At 44.5% G+C, this 14,572-nt stretch overlaps 1 protein-coding gene across 8 annotated transcripts in view; it reads left to right on the top strand.

The window, feature by feature from the left end:
• The first annotated feature begins 1,058 nt into the window (after positions 1-1,058).
• LOC106572387 (rap1 GTPase-activating protein 1) overlaps positions 1,059-14,572 on the top strand; it is an 89,028-nt gene continuing 75,514 nt past the window's right edge. For all 8 annotated transcript variants that reach the window (XM_014146483.3, XM_014146486.3, XM_045696217.2 and 5 more), the window contains exon 1: positions 1,059-1,213. In XM_014146483.3, the coding sequence (XP_014001958.3) occupies positions 1,170-1,213 (44 nt within the window). In that variant the 5' untranslated portion in view covers positions 1,059-1,169. The remainder of the gene's footprint in view (positions 1,214-14,572) is intronic.

Here is a 14,572-nt window from a genome sequence, read left to right as displayed (position 1 = left end):
TTTTATATATATAATATATATATATATATATATGACTCTATTCCTATGGTAGCAGTGATCCTGCTTTACCAGTGCCTCAAGTGGAGCTGTCTGCCAGAGGAGTTGACTATTCTGTCCAAGAATGTACTCCAGTTAATCAATGAAGTCAATCTCTATAGTGATATACAGCGCTACAGGATAGAACACACCCTAGTATCAGATCTAAACATCTCTCCTGTAGCACTAAGGTTACACTACCTGCTAAGGGGAATTACTGTATGTGGTAGGGAGTAAGTAGTAAGAGATGGTAAGTGGTGAGAGAGTGGTACTTCTTCTTTCCTGTTTTTGACTAATTTCTTGTAACTGGGAGCTCTCGTATTCACTATGATGGAACAGTTGATATCCTGGAGCTGGTGGTGTCTCTTTGTGATTTCAATGTTTGAGAAGAGTAATGATCTGTTTGGCCTGATCAGTAAAGCCTCCGGCGCTGTGCTGTTTGACCAGCTGCCGCAGAGAGAGAGACAGAGATAGACGGAGAGCTAGAGAGAGAAACAGAGAGAGAGGAATGAAAAACAAGTTCCCAACAGATTGTGAAGATAAAGAGCTGCATCACATTTCTCACCACGTTGAACTTGTTGTTTTCTGTCATCTATGACATTACCTCCAATGGCACTCCTTTTCTGTCCTCATCTGAATTGTATAAATAGTACTCTCATTAATTGCACCCATCAGCAAACTATTGAATTAATCCTTATCGGATGATAAATCTATTGGAGATAAGGAGATAGACATTTGGTGCCTGTCCTCCTGTCCCCTCTGGTCTCAATGACTAGGGTAAGGGGCTGAAGAGGGCTCCTCCTGGTTCTCTGGGAGACTGATATGGTCAGCAGCCCCCTACTCTCCCCCTCCCCTCCTCCTCATGTTTGTTGAGGAGGCGTGAGAGGGGAGGGAGGGAGGGAGGGAGGGAGGGATGGATGGAGGGAGGGAGGGAGGGAGGGAGGGAGGGAGGGAGGGAGGGAGGGAGGGAGGGAGGGAGGGGGGGAGTGGAGCAGAGCAGAGCAGACAGCCACACACTCCCTTTCATACACACACAGAGTCGACGTGAGGGAGTCAGTGACAGAAGAAGAGGCTCCATTGAGTGCTGAGTTGACTCACGCACTGTTGGTCCACTTCCCGCTCCATTAGCCGGCATGGCGCAGAGAAAGAGGAGTTTCACCTTTGGAGCATATGGAGGGTAAGAGGGAATAGCATTCTCATTTACAGAGCTGTTCAACCTTACTCTGCACCTTTTACTGTGTGTGTGTGTGTGTGTGTGTGTGTGTGTGTGTGTCTGTGTGTGTGTCTGTGTGTGTGTGTGTGTGTGTGTGTGTGTCTGTGTGTGTGTGTGTGCTTGCACGTGTACACAGGCTTGTGAGTGTGTGTGCCTGCCTGCTTGTCACCAAGGGGTGTGATTTCTGTTTGAAGTTGCTGTGCTTGCTATAAACCATTCCCTGCTTCCCTGAACATGACAATGCAGTTGACCCTGGTTGTGCTGCATTATTTAACATCAGCTATTACAGACTCAACCCCAGCTAAACACTGATTTCCTGACTGACTGACAGTCACAGGAGGCTTGGCAGGGTGGAGGGTGGTGAAGAGGGAGAGAAGAGAGTTTCAGTGGAAGCTGCACAGACAGGAACGCTGATAGAAGACTGTAAAGAGGGAGAGAGGCCCGTCAGAGCTGAAGTTATTGAATTAGAGTAGACACTGTGGCTCACTGTGCAGTTAAACACCACACACACACACACACACACACACACACACACACACACACACACACACACACACACACACTGACAGGTTGTTAACTGTAAACAAAATTAGTCTATTTAATCAATCTATCAAGCGATCTTGATTTGATTGACTCTCTTTATGCAATAGGTTCCTCACTTACAGATTGGATAAGCAGAGTCTATACACAGTATGAGTGTGTGTGCACGACACATGTTTCTAAAGTCTTCTATCTGTCTGATCATGTGCACACTTTGTATGTTTTTGTGTTGTACTGTACGGTATCCTAGGTTTTCCAGTAACAGTGTAAATGGAGGTCTCAGGTGGCTTCTCCCTCCTCTGACCTGCTGGATACTCCCCTATAGACACCATGTAGGAATTAACACCACAATTAGGTGTTTTCAATCACTTTGGTGCAATTTTCACAAGTATGTTGTACATTTTCACAACTCTAGGCACAAACATTTAAAACAGATAATCAAAATGGCTTGTGTTTCAAAACTCTAAGCACATTTTCAATAGGCCATTATCAATAAAACGTCACAATACGGTGCGGAGCGTTCGATTTGGCTGCTGGGGGGCAAGGAGACCCCTAGCTATACTAAAACCATTGGCAACTACATGGCGTTTTCAAGAGATTGTTAAATAAATGTTTAAACTATTTGGTTTTAATATCATCACCTCTTGGAAGAGCATAGTCAAAACTACACATTTCCAATTATTCCCCATTTAGTGCTATCATCGGAGTTATACATCAAGTAACTGCATACTTTCATGATTAGTCAACATCAATTGATCATGTACAGTGGCAAGAAAAAGGATGTGAACCCTTTGGAAATACCTGGATTTCTGCATACATTGGTCATAAAATTTGATCTGAACTTCATCTAGGTCACAACAATAGACAAACACAGTCTGCATTAACTAATAACATACAAGCAATTATACATTTTCAATGTCTTTATTGAACACACTGTGTAAACATTCACAATGCAGGGTGGAAAAGGTATGTGAACCCTTGGATTTAATAACTGGTTGACCCTCCTTTGGCAGCAATAACCTCAACCAAGCGTTTTCTGTAGTTTCGGATCAGACCGGCACAACAGTCAGGAGGAATTTTGGACTATTCCTCTTTACAAAACTGTTTCAGTTCAGCAATATTCTTGGGATGTCTGGTGTGAACTGCTCTCTTGAGGTCATGCCACAGCATCTCAATCGGGTTGAGGTCAGGACTCTGACTGGGCCACTCCAGAAGGTGTATTTTCTTCTGTTGAAGCCATTCTGTTGTTGATTTACTTCTGTGTTTTGGGTTGTTGTCCTGTTGCATCATCAAACTTCTGTTGAGCTTCAATTGGCGGACAGATAGCCTAACATTCTCCTGCAAAATGTTTTGATAAACTTGGGAATTCATTTTCCCGTCGATGATAGCAAGCTGTCCAGGCCCTGAGGCAGCAAAGCAGCCCCAAAACATGATGCTCCCTCCACCATACTTTACAATTGGGATGAGATGTTGGTGTGCTGTGCATTTTTTTCTCCACACATAGTGTTGTGTGTTCCTTCCAAACAATTCAGCTGTAGTTTCATCTGTCCACAGAATATTCTGCCAGTAGCGCTGTGGAACATCCAGGTGCACTTTTCCATACTTCAGATGTGCAGCAATGTTTTCTTTTGGACAGCAGTTGCTTCTTCCATGGTATCCTCCTATGAGCACCATTCTTGTTTAGTGTTTTACGTATCGTAGACTCGTCAAAGTAGAGATGTTATCGTGTTCCAGAGATTTCTGTAAGTCTTTAGCTGACACTCTAGGATTCTTCTTAATTAACCTCATTGAGCATTCTGCGCTGTGCTCTTGCAGTCATCTTTGCAGGACAGCCACTCCCAGGGAAAGTAGCAACAGTGCTGAACTTTATCCATTTATAGATCATTTCTCTTACCATGGATTGATGAACATCAAGGCTTTTAGAGATACTTGTGTAACCCTTGCCAGCTTTTTGCATGTCAACCATTCTTAATCTTAGGTCTTCTGAGATCTCTTTTGTTCGAGGCGTGGTTCACATTAGGAAATTCTTCTTGTGAGTAGCAAACTCAAATATTGTGAGTGTGTTTTACAGGGCAGCTTTAACCAACATCTCCAATCTCGTCTCATTGATTGGACTCCAGGTTAGCTGACTCCTGAACAATTAGATTTTGGAGAAATCATTATCCTAGGGGGATCACATACTTTTCCCAACCTACACTGTGAATGTTTAAATGATGTATTCTATATAGACAACAAAAATACAATAAGTTGCGTGTTATTTGTTTAAGCACACTATGTTTGTCTATTGTTGTGACTTAGAGGAAGAGCAGATCAAATTTGATGACCAATTTAATGCAGAAATCCAGGTAATTCCAAAGGGTTCAGATACTTTTTCTTGCCACTGTATTTTCAGATACGTGAGGGTTGACAGATCCATTTGGCATTTAGCTAGCTAGCTAAGGAAACAACACGTGTCATTTAGCTTGCTTCATCAGAGATAAGGCTTTTGGAAAGAGCTTGATCGGCAAGTCTGTAATGGCTCTCATTGGTGGTAGAAGTAGACCAAGGCGCAGCGTGGTAAGTGTTCATGATTCATTTATTCAAGAAACAGTAAAACAAAATAACTACAGCAACAAACGAAAGCGAACAGTTCCGTCAGGCACAGACACTAAACAGAAAACAAGATCCCACAAAACCCAAAAGGAAAATGACAACTTATATATGATCCCCAATCAGAGACAACGATAGACAGCTGCCTCTGATTGGGAACCACACTCGGCCAAAAACAAAGAAATAGAAAACATAGACTTTCCCACCTGAGTCACACCCTGACCTAACCAAACATAGAGAATAATAAGGATCTCTAAGGTCAGGGCGTGACAGTACCCCCCCCCCCCCCCCAAAGGTGCGGACTCTGGCCGCAAACCTGAACCTATAGGGGAGGTTCCGGGTGGGCATCTACTCTCGGTGGAGGCTCCGGTGCGGGACGCAGACCCCGCTCCGTTTGAGGCTCCCCCCACTTCGGTGGCGCCGGGACCTCAGGGATTGTCGCCGGGACCTCCGGACCGTAGATCGTCGTCGGGGACTCCAGGCTAGGAACCCCCCCTGTAAGCTCCGGACTGGGAACCTTCGCTGGAGGCTCCGGACTGGGGACCGTCGCTGGAGGCTCCGGACTGGGGACCGTCGCTGGAGGCTCCGGACTGGAGGACTGTCGATGGAGGTCATCGCTGGAGGCTCCGGACTGGGGACCGTCGCTGGAGGCTCCGGACTGGGGACCGTCGCTGGAGGCTCCGGACTGGAGGACCGTCGCTGGAGGCTCCGGACTGGAGGACCGTCGCTGGAGGCTCCGGACTGGAGGACCGTCGCTGGAGGCTCCGGACTGGAGGACCGTCGCAGGAGGCTCCGGACTGGAGGACCGTCTCCGGAGGCTCCGGACTGGAGGACCGTCTCCGGAGGCTCCGGACTGGAGGACCGTCTCCGGAGGCTCCGGACTGGAGGACCGTCTCCGGAGGCTCCGGACTGGAGGACCGTCTCCGGAGGCTGTCGCTGGAGGCTCCGGACTGCTGACCGTCGCTGGAGGCTCCGGACTGGAGCCGGCGCAGGATATCCTGGACCGAGGAGGTGTACTGGAGACCAGGAGCGCTGAGCCGGCACAACCCATCCTGGCTGGATGCTCACTTTAGCCCGGCAAGTACGGGGAGCCGGCAACGAGCGCACCGGGCTGTGAATGCGCACTGGAGATACAGTGCGCATCACCGCATAACACGGTGCCTGACTGGTCACACGCTCCCCACGGTAAACACGTGGAGTTGGCTCAGGTCTAAACCCTGACTCCGCCAATCTCCCCGTGTGCCCCCCCAATACATTTTTTGGAGCTGCCTCTCGGGCTTCCGTTGTTGTTCTAATTTGACCCCCCCCCCCCCCTCCTTTGTTCAGGGTCACATTATTCCATTTCTGTTAGTCACATGTCTGTGGAACTTGTTCAGTTTATGTCTCAATTGTTGAATCTTGTTATGTTCATACAAATATTTACACATGTTAAGTTTGCTGAAAATAAACGCAGTTGACAGTGAGAGGACGTTTCTTTTTTTTGCTGAGTTTATATAGTTTGATAACTGCTGAACAGTGTGCATTTCTGTATTTTTACCTCATACCGTTTTTTTCAATCACTTTGGTGCAATTTCACAAGTTTGTGGCTCATGTTTCAAAACACTAAGCACATTTTCAATTGGCTAAATACAACAAACAAATTCACCTGTTAACTGCATCAAATCAATCTTTCAATTTGCATATAGAATATATTCAATCTATCTGATTTTCAAAATACAATATTCACTTCACATTTGATATGATTTTATTTTCATTTGTTAACAATATAAATCAACTAACACTTACTCAAACTGATCAAAACTGATCAAAAACTACTGAATCAAAATATTGTTTTGAGGGAGCGTGCAATTGGCTTGCTGACTGCAGTAATGTCCACCAGAGCTGTTGCCAGAAAATGTAATGTTCATGTCTCTACTATAAGCCGTCTCCAACTCATTTTAGAGAATTTGGCAGTAAGTCCAACCGGCCTCACAACCGCAGACCACGTGTAACCATGCGAGCCCAGGACTTCCACATCCAGCATCTTCACCTGCGGGATCGTTTGAGACAAAACACCCGGACAGCTGATGAAACTGCGAGTTTGCAAAACAGAAGAACTTCTGCTCAAACGGTCGGAAACAGTCTCAGGGAAGCTCATTTACATGCTAGTCGTCCTCACCAGGGTCTTGACCTGACTGAAATTTGGCGTCGTAACCAACTTCAGTGGAAGTTTTCTCTTCACGTGGGAATCCCAGTTTCAAATGTACCGGGCAGATGGCGTCATGTGGGCGAGAGGTTTGCTGATGTCAACGTTGTGAACAAAGTGCCCCATGGTGGCGGTGGGGTTATGGTATTGTCAGGCATAAGCTTAGGACAACGAACACAATTGCATTTTATCGATGGCAATTTGAATGCACAGAGATACCGTGAAGAGATCCTGAGGCCCATTGTATTGCCACTCATCCTCCACCCTTAACCTCATGTTTCAGCATGATAATGAACGGCCCCATGTCGCAAGGATCTGTACACAATTCCTGCAACCTAAAAATGTACAAGGTGTTTCAAATCAAATCAAATGTTATTTGTTACATGTGATGAATACAACAGGTGTAGACCTTACCGTGAAATGCTTACTTTACAAGCGCTTAACCTACAATGCAGTTCAATGCAGAGTAGCGCCTTACGGTCTGATGCCGAGCAGTTGCCATACCAGGTGGTGATGCAATCAGTCAGGATGCTCTTGATGGTGCAGCTGTAGAACCTTTTGAGGATCTGGGGACCCAAGCCACATCTTTCCAGTCTCCTGAGGGGGAAAAGGTGTTGTTGTGTCCTCTTCACGGCTGTCTTGGTGTGTTTGGACCATGATAGTTTGTAGGTGGTGTGGACATCAAGGAATTAGAAACTCTTGATCCGCCCCACTACAGCCCTGTGGATGTTAATAATGGGGGCCTTTTCGGCCCTCCTTTTCCTGTAGTCCACGATCAGCTCCTTTATCTTGCTCACATTGAGGGAGACATTGTAGTTCTGGCACCACACTGCCAAGTCTATGACCTCCTCCCTATAGACTGTCTCATCGTTGTTGGTGATCAGGCCTACCACTGTTGTGTCGCCAGCAAACGTAATGATGATGTTAGAGTTGTGTTTGGCCACGCAGTCGTGGGTGAACAAGGAGTACAGGAGGGCACTAAGTACGCACCTCTGAGGGGCCCCTGTGTTGAGGATCAGGGTGTCAGTTGTGTTGTTGCCTACCCTTATCACCTGGGGGCGGCCTGTCAGGAAGTCCAGGATCCAGTTGCAGAGGGAGGTATTTAGTCCCAGGGTCCTTAGCTTAGTGATGAGTTTGTGGGCACTATGGTGTTGAACTCTGAGCTGTAGTCAATGAACAGCATTCTCACATAGGTGTTCCTTTTGTCCAGGTGGGAAAGGGCAGTGTGGGGTGCTCTTGAGATTTTGTCATCTGTGGATCTGTTGAGGCGGTATGCAAATTGGAGTGGGTCTAGTGTTTCCGGGATAATGGCTACCGATGTGAGTGCTAGGAGCGGTAGTCATTTAGCTACGTTACCTTTGCTTTCTTGGGCACAGGGACTATGGTGGTCTGTTTGAAACATGTAGGTATTACAGACTCGGTCAGGGAGAGGTTGAAAATGTCAGTGAAGACACTTGCCAGTTGGTCCGCGCATTTACTGAGTACACGCCTTGGTAATCCGTCTGGGCCTCCGGCCTTGTGAATGTTGACCTGTTTAAAGGTCTTGTTCACATTGGCTATGGAGAGCATGATCACACAGTTTTATGGAACAGCTGGTGCTCTCATGCATGCTTCAGTGTTGCTTGCCTTGAAGCGAACATAAAAGGCATTTAGCTCATCTGGTAGGCTCGCGTCACTGGGCAGCTTGCGGCTGGGTTTCCCTTTGTAGTCTGTAATAGTTTGCAAGCCCTGCCACATTTGAAGAGCGTCTGAGCCGGTGTGATAGGATTCAATCTTAGTCCTGTATTGACATTTTGCCTGTTTGATGGTTCGTCTGAAGGCATAGTAGGATTTTTTATAAGCCTCCGGATTAGTGTCCCGCTCCTTGAAAGCGGCAGCTTTAGCCTTTAGCTCGTGCGGATGTTGCCTGTAATCCATGGCTTCTGGTTGGGATATGTACGTACGGTCACTGTGGGGACGACATCTTCGATGCACTTATTGATGAAGCCGGAAAAAGAGGTGGTATAGTCCTCAATGCCATTGGATGAATTCCAGAACATATTCTAGTCTGTGCTAGCAAAACAGTCCTGTAGCATAGCATCCGCGTCATCTGACCATTTCCATATTGAGCGAGTCACTGGTACTTCCTGCTTTAGTATTTGCTTGTAAGCAGGAATCAGGAGGATAGAATTATGGTCAGATTTTCCAAATGGAGGGCAAGGGAGAGCTTTGTATGCACCTCTGTGTGTTGCGTAAAGGTGATCTAGAGTTTTTTTCCCTCTGCTTGCACCTGTGATATGCTGGTAGAAATGAGGTAAAAGGGATTTAAGTTTGCCTGCATTAAAGTCCCCCGGCCACTAGGAGCGCCACTTCTGGATGAGCATTTTCTTGTTTGGTTATGGCCTTATACAGCTTGTTGAGTGTGGTCTTAGTGTCAGTATCGGTTTGTGGTGATAAATAGACGGCTACGAATAATATAGATGAAAGTTATCTTGGTAGATAGTGTGATCTACAGCTTATCATGAGGTACTCTAACTCAGGCGAGCAATACCTCGAGACTTCTTTAATATTAGACATTGCGCACCAGCTGTTATTGACAAATAGACACACACCCCCACCCCTCGTCATACCAGACGTAGCTGTTCTGTCCTGCCAATGCACGGAAAAGCAAGCCAGCTCCATATGATCCGTGTCTTCGTTCAGCCATGACTCGGTGAAACATAAGGTATCTCAAACAGAGATCATCCAGTTTATTTTACAGTGAATGCATGCTGGCCAATGGATCGGATTGACTCGGGTGAAAGATATGTGAAACCCCAATGAATGTACAATCAAAGTTTCAGTACATAAAACATTTTTCAATCACTTTGTCAAAACATTTTATGATCGAAGTGGAATATTTTCAAATCTCTAAGTACAAAACTCAAAACTGATAACACTTATGCCCCCATCTTATGTATTGTTCCAGTTGCTTGTGGAAAACAGATTTTAAGAATTAGGAGGATTTTAATTGTATATCTGTTGGCACTTTCCACTTTGTTTGCACTTTTGGCATTTTGATAGGTCAGTCTGATTTCCCACATCACCAGGTGACATCCACTGTATTCTCCCCTTGCGTCCCTTTGGCATTCACTGTGAGGAATTAAACTATTCTGTCTATAGATTGGTATTTCCGTCACTCTACTTTCTCTCATTTAAATGTCCCCTCATCTCCAAACCAGGGCTTCCAACACCATTTGTCACATAATCCTTTAAAGGTTTTTAGTTTCCACCTCATGTAAGATATTTATTGAGGTACATTTCATGAATACTGATATGGATATGTTATCCTCTCAGAATCGAGTCTGTTCACAATCCAATGGATTAATTGACATAGTATACTGTACATTTTATTATTTGGCGCTGCGGTAGTCAGTCCTACTCAGTTCCTTTTTTTAGGGGTCTCTTTAGGACTGCTGTCTCCATGCAGGGGATTTTGTGTAGACTAACCACGGGTTGTCGGTTGGTTTCCCCCGAGCAGTCCAGCCCAATACATGGTGAGCCATGGGCTCTGTCTCTGTCATATCCTAAATGAGACAGTTTCATTTGTTATCTCTTTGTAGTCTCCTCCATGTTGTAGTCTCCTCCATGTTGTAGTCTCCTCCATGGTCTCTCCCTTAGCACACAGCCCATATCCCCTTCCTCATACACTCTTCATGGGACTCATGAAATAAACAGTGAGGTATGTCTTTGTCCCAGATCTGAACACACACTCATCTCCCCCATGGCTCAAGACCAGACACACAGACAGAGAGGCTGCATGTGCTCGCTATGGATCTCTCCCCTCCTGTTATTTTTGCTACAGTGCATTTGCAAAGAGGGAAAACAAGACATGGATCAGTGTGTGTAGACCCTGTTCAAGAACAGCAGAGTGGAAGGCTCATTGTTGTGAAAGTGGAGCAGGCCAGCAACAAATGGTAGATTCATAGCAAAGCAGTCAGCTGATTTGAGTAGAGGAGCATCCTTCAATGATAGTCCTGGTCAATTGATGAAAAGATGCCTTACTTTTACTGAAGGATACTTTATTGTTGTTTAGAACCAATATTCACCTACAAGCGCACTATGTCACTTTCTCACAAGAGGGTTGTATCCAACCTTGTTTGAGTAAAAAAAAAAAAAATTCTCGAATCTCTACAGAACACACAACACACAAATAGGGATGGGCATTTGAAATGATTTCATTATCATTATATTTTGAAATATCTGGATAGTCGAAATACATTAGTTTTAATTTTGTAATGATTATTTTTTCTACTTCAATTAAGACATGCTCGGGCGACTCGAGGAAGCCGGTGCACTGTGCTCTGCTTGTTTCAGAAAGAGGTTGGGGGAGGGGTGAGAGACGAGCAGGGGCCGGTGTGTGAGACAGTCTATATGTGTGGCAGAGAGGGAGAGAAAGGAAGTAGCCAAACCAACTTGTGCTAGTTAGATCATTTATGTCTGCAACAAGTCTGTCTGTCTATCATACCATCTGTTAGGGCTTGTCTTGACTGCATCAAATCATTGAAAATAAGTTAGCTAGCTACAGTAGCCAGCTAAGGTAGTCAGCTAACTGAACAAAAATATAAAAGCAACATGCAATAATTTCAAGGATTTAAATAAATTCATTAGGCCCTAATCTATGGATTTCACATGATTGGGAATACATACAGTTGAAGTTGGAAGTTTACATACACCTTAGACAAATACGTTAAACTCCGTTTTTCACAATTCCTGACATTTAATCCTAGTAAAGATTCCCTGTCTTAGGTCAGTTAGGATCACCACTTCATTTTAAGAATGTGAAATGTCAGAATAATAGTAGAGAGAATTATTTATGTCAGCTTTTATTTCTTTCATCACATTCCCAGTGGGTCAAAAGTTTACATACACTCAATTAGTATTTGGTAGCATTGCCTTTAAAATGTTTAACTTGGGTCAAATGTTTTGAGTAGCCTTCCACAAGCTTCCCACAATAAGTTGGGTGAATTTTGTCCCATTCCTCCTGACAGAGCTGGTGTAAATGAGTCAGGTTTGTAGGCCTCCTTGCTCGCACACACTTTTTCAGTTCTGCCCACACATTTTCTTTAGGATTGAAGTCAGGGCTTTGTGATGGCCACTCCAATACCTTGACTTTGTTGTCCTTAAGCCATTTTGCCACAACTTTGGAAGTATGCTTGGGGTCATTGTCCATTTGGAAGACCCATTTTCAACCAAGCTTTAACTTCCTGACGGATGTCTTGAGATGTTGCTTCAATATATCCACATAATTTTCCAACCTCATGATGCCATCTATTTTGTGAGGTGCCCCAGTCACTCTGGTGCCTCCCCCGTGCTTCACGGTTGGGATGGTGTTCTTCGGCTTGCAAGCCTCCCCCTTTTTCCCCCAAACATAACTATGGTCATTATGGCCAAACAGTTCTATTTTTGATTCATCAGAGCAGAGGACATTTCTCTAAAAAGTACAATCTTTGTCCCCATGCTCAGTTGCAAACCGTAGTCTGGCTTTTTTTATGGCGGTTTTGGAGCAGTGGCTTCTTCCTTGCTGAGTGGCCTTTCAGGTTTTGTCGATATAGGACTCGTTTTACTGTGGATATAGATTCTTTTGTACCTGTTTCCTTCAGCATCTTCACAAGGTTCTTTGCTGTTGTTCTGGGATTGATTTGCACTTCTCGCACCAAAGTACGTTCATCTCTAGGAGACAGAACGCATCTCCTTCCTGAGTGGTATGATGTCTGCGTAGTCCCATGGTGTTTATACTTGCGTGCTATTGTTTGTACTGAGGAACGTGGTACCTTCAGGCATTTGGAAATTGCTTCCAAGGATGAACCAAACTTGTGGAGGTCTTGGCTGATTTCTTTTGATTTCCCCATGATATCAAGCGAAGAGACAGTGAGTTTGAAGGTAGGCCTTGAAATACATCCACAGGTATACCTCCAATTGACTCAAATTATGTCAATTAGCCTATCAGAAGCTTCTAAAGCCATGACATTTTCTGGAATTTTCCAAGCTGTTTAAAGGCACAGTCAACTTAGTGTATGTAAACTTCTGACCCACTGGAATTGTGATACAGTGAATTAAAAGTGAAATAATCTATCTGTAAACAATTGTTGGAAAATTTTACTTGTGTCATGCACCAAGTAGATGTCCTAACCGACTTGCCAAAACTATAGTTTGTTAACAAGAAATTTGTGGAGTGGTTGAAAAACAAGTTTTAATGACTCCAACTTAAGTGTATGTGAAGTTCCGACTTCAACTGTATGTTGGTCACAGATACCTTAAAAAAAGGTAGGGGTGTGGATCAGAAAACCAGTCAGTATCTGATTTGACCACCATTTGCCTCAAGCAGCCCGACACATCTCTTTCAGTTGATCAGGATGTTGATTGCGGCCTGTGGAATGTTGTCCCACTCCTCTTCAATGGCTGTGGGAAGTTTCTGGATATTGGCAGGAATTGTAAGTCGCTGTTGTACACTCAATCTAGATCATCTCAAACATGCTCAATGGGTGACATCTAGTTAATATGCAGACCATGGAAGAACTGGGACATTTTCAGCTTCCAGGAATTGTGTACAGATCCTTGTGACATGGGGCCATGCATTATCTTGCTCAAACATGAGGTGATGACGGTGGATGAATGGCACAACAATGGTCCTCAGGATCTCGTCACGGTATGTAGAGGTCGTGGGCTGGCGTGGGTACATGTGGTCTGCGGTTGTGGGGCCAGTTGGACATACTGCCCAATTTTTTTAAATGACGTTGGAGGCAGTTTATGGTAAAGAAAAGAGCATTAAAGTCTCTGGCAACAGCTCTGGTGGACATTCCTGCATGGCAATTGCTGTTGCTGTCCGAGCAGCATACCGATCACTGTACCTGTACACAACCCATCTGTAAATAGCACACCCAGCTACCTCATCCCCGTATTGTTATTTATTTTTTTGCTCTTTTGCATCACAGTATCTCTACTTGCACATTATCATCTGCACGTCTATCACTCCAGTGTTAATGCTAAATTGTAATTATTTCGCCACTATGGCTTATTTATTGCCTTACCTCCCTAACCTTACTACATTTGCACACACTGAACATATTTTTTTCTATTGTGTTATTGACTGTACGTTTGTTTACCCCATGTGTTGTTGTTTTTGTCGCACTGCTTTGCTTCATCTTGGCCAGGTCGCAGTTGTAAATGAAAACTTGTTCTCAACTGGCCTACCTGGTTAAATAAAGGTGAAATACATAAAAATAAAAAAATTGTACGCTCTATCAAAGACACCTGTGGAATTATGTTGTGTGACAAAACTGCACATTTTAGAGTGGACTTTTATTGTCCCCAGCACAAGGTGCACCTGTGTAATGATCATGCTGTTTAATCAGCTTCTTGATCTGACCTGTCAGATGGATCGATTATCTTGGCAAACGAGGAAAGCCCACTAACAGGGATGTAAACACATTTCTGGGATCTTTTATTTCAGCTCATGAAACATGGGACCAACACTTTACATGTTGCATTTATATTTTTGTTCAATGTAGCTAAAGTAGCTAGGCTAATTGAGGCTATTTTGTTGCGCTCCCTGTACTTGTCTACAACAACTCCATTCATATGAAACAACAGCCTACCTGCTGGTTGATCCATTTCACATTGATAAGAAATCTCCCACTTCACTTGCTACACTTGGTCCCGTGTGGCTCAGTTGGTAGAGCATGGTGTTTGCAATGCCAGGGTTGTGGTTTCGATTCCCACGGGGGACTAGCACGGGGGGGAAAAAATGTATGAAATGTATGCCTTCACTACTGTAAGTCGCTCTGGATAGGAGCGTCTGCTAAATGACTAGAATGTAAATGTACACATGGAGCCTCCGTGGTGCTGCTTTGATTGACCAACAATGACAACAAGCTACACGTGAAGCATGTAGGCTACCTGTGCATTTCTTTAGGGGTGCACTCATAAAACTGTCATAAAACTTCTGTTTTATTTCAATTTCAAATGTAATGGTCTATCCTTGTAGGCTA

The sequence above is a fragment of the Salmo salar genome, chromosome 15 (genome assembly GCF_965601325.2).
Source record: "Salmo salar chromosome 15, fSalSal1, whole genome shotgun sequence".
NCBI lineage: Eukaryota > Metazoa > Chordata > Actinopteri > Salmoniformes > Salmonidae > Salmo > Salmo salar.
This window is presented reverse-complemented; position numbering and strand designations above follow the sequence as displayed.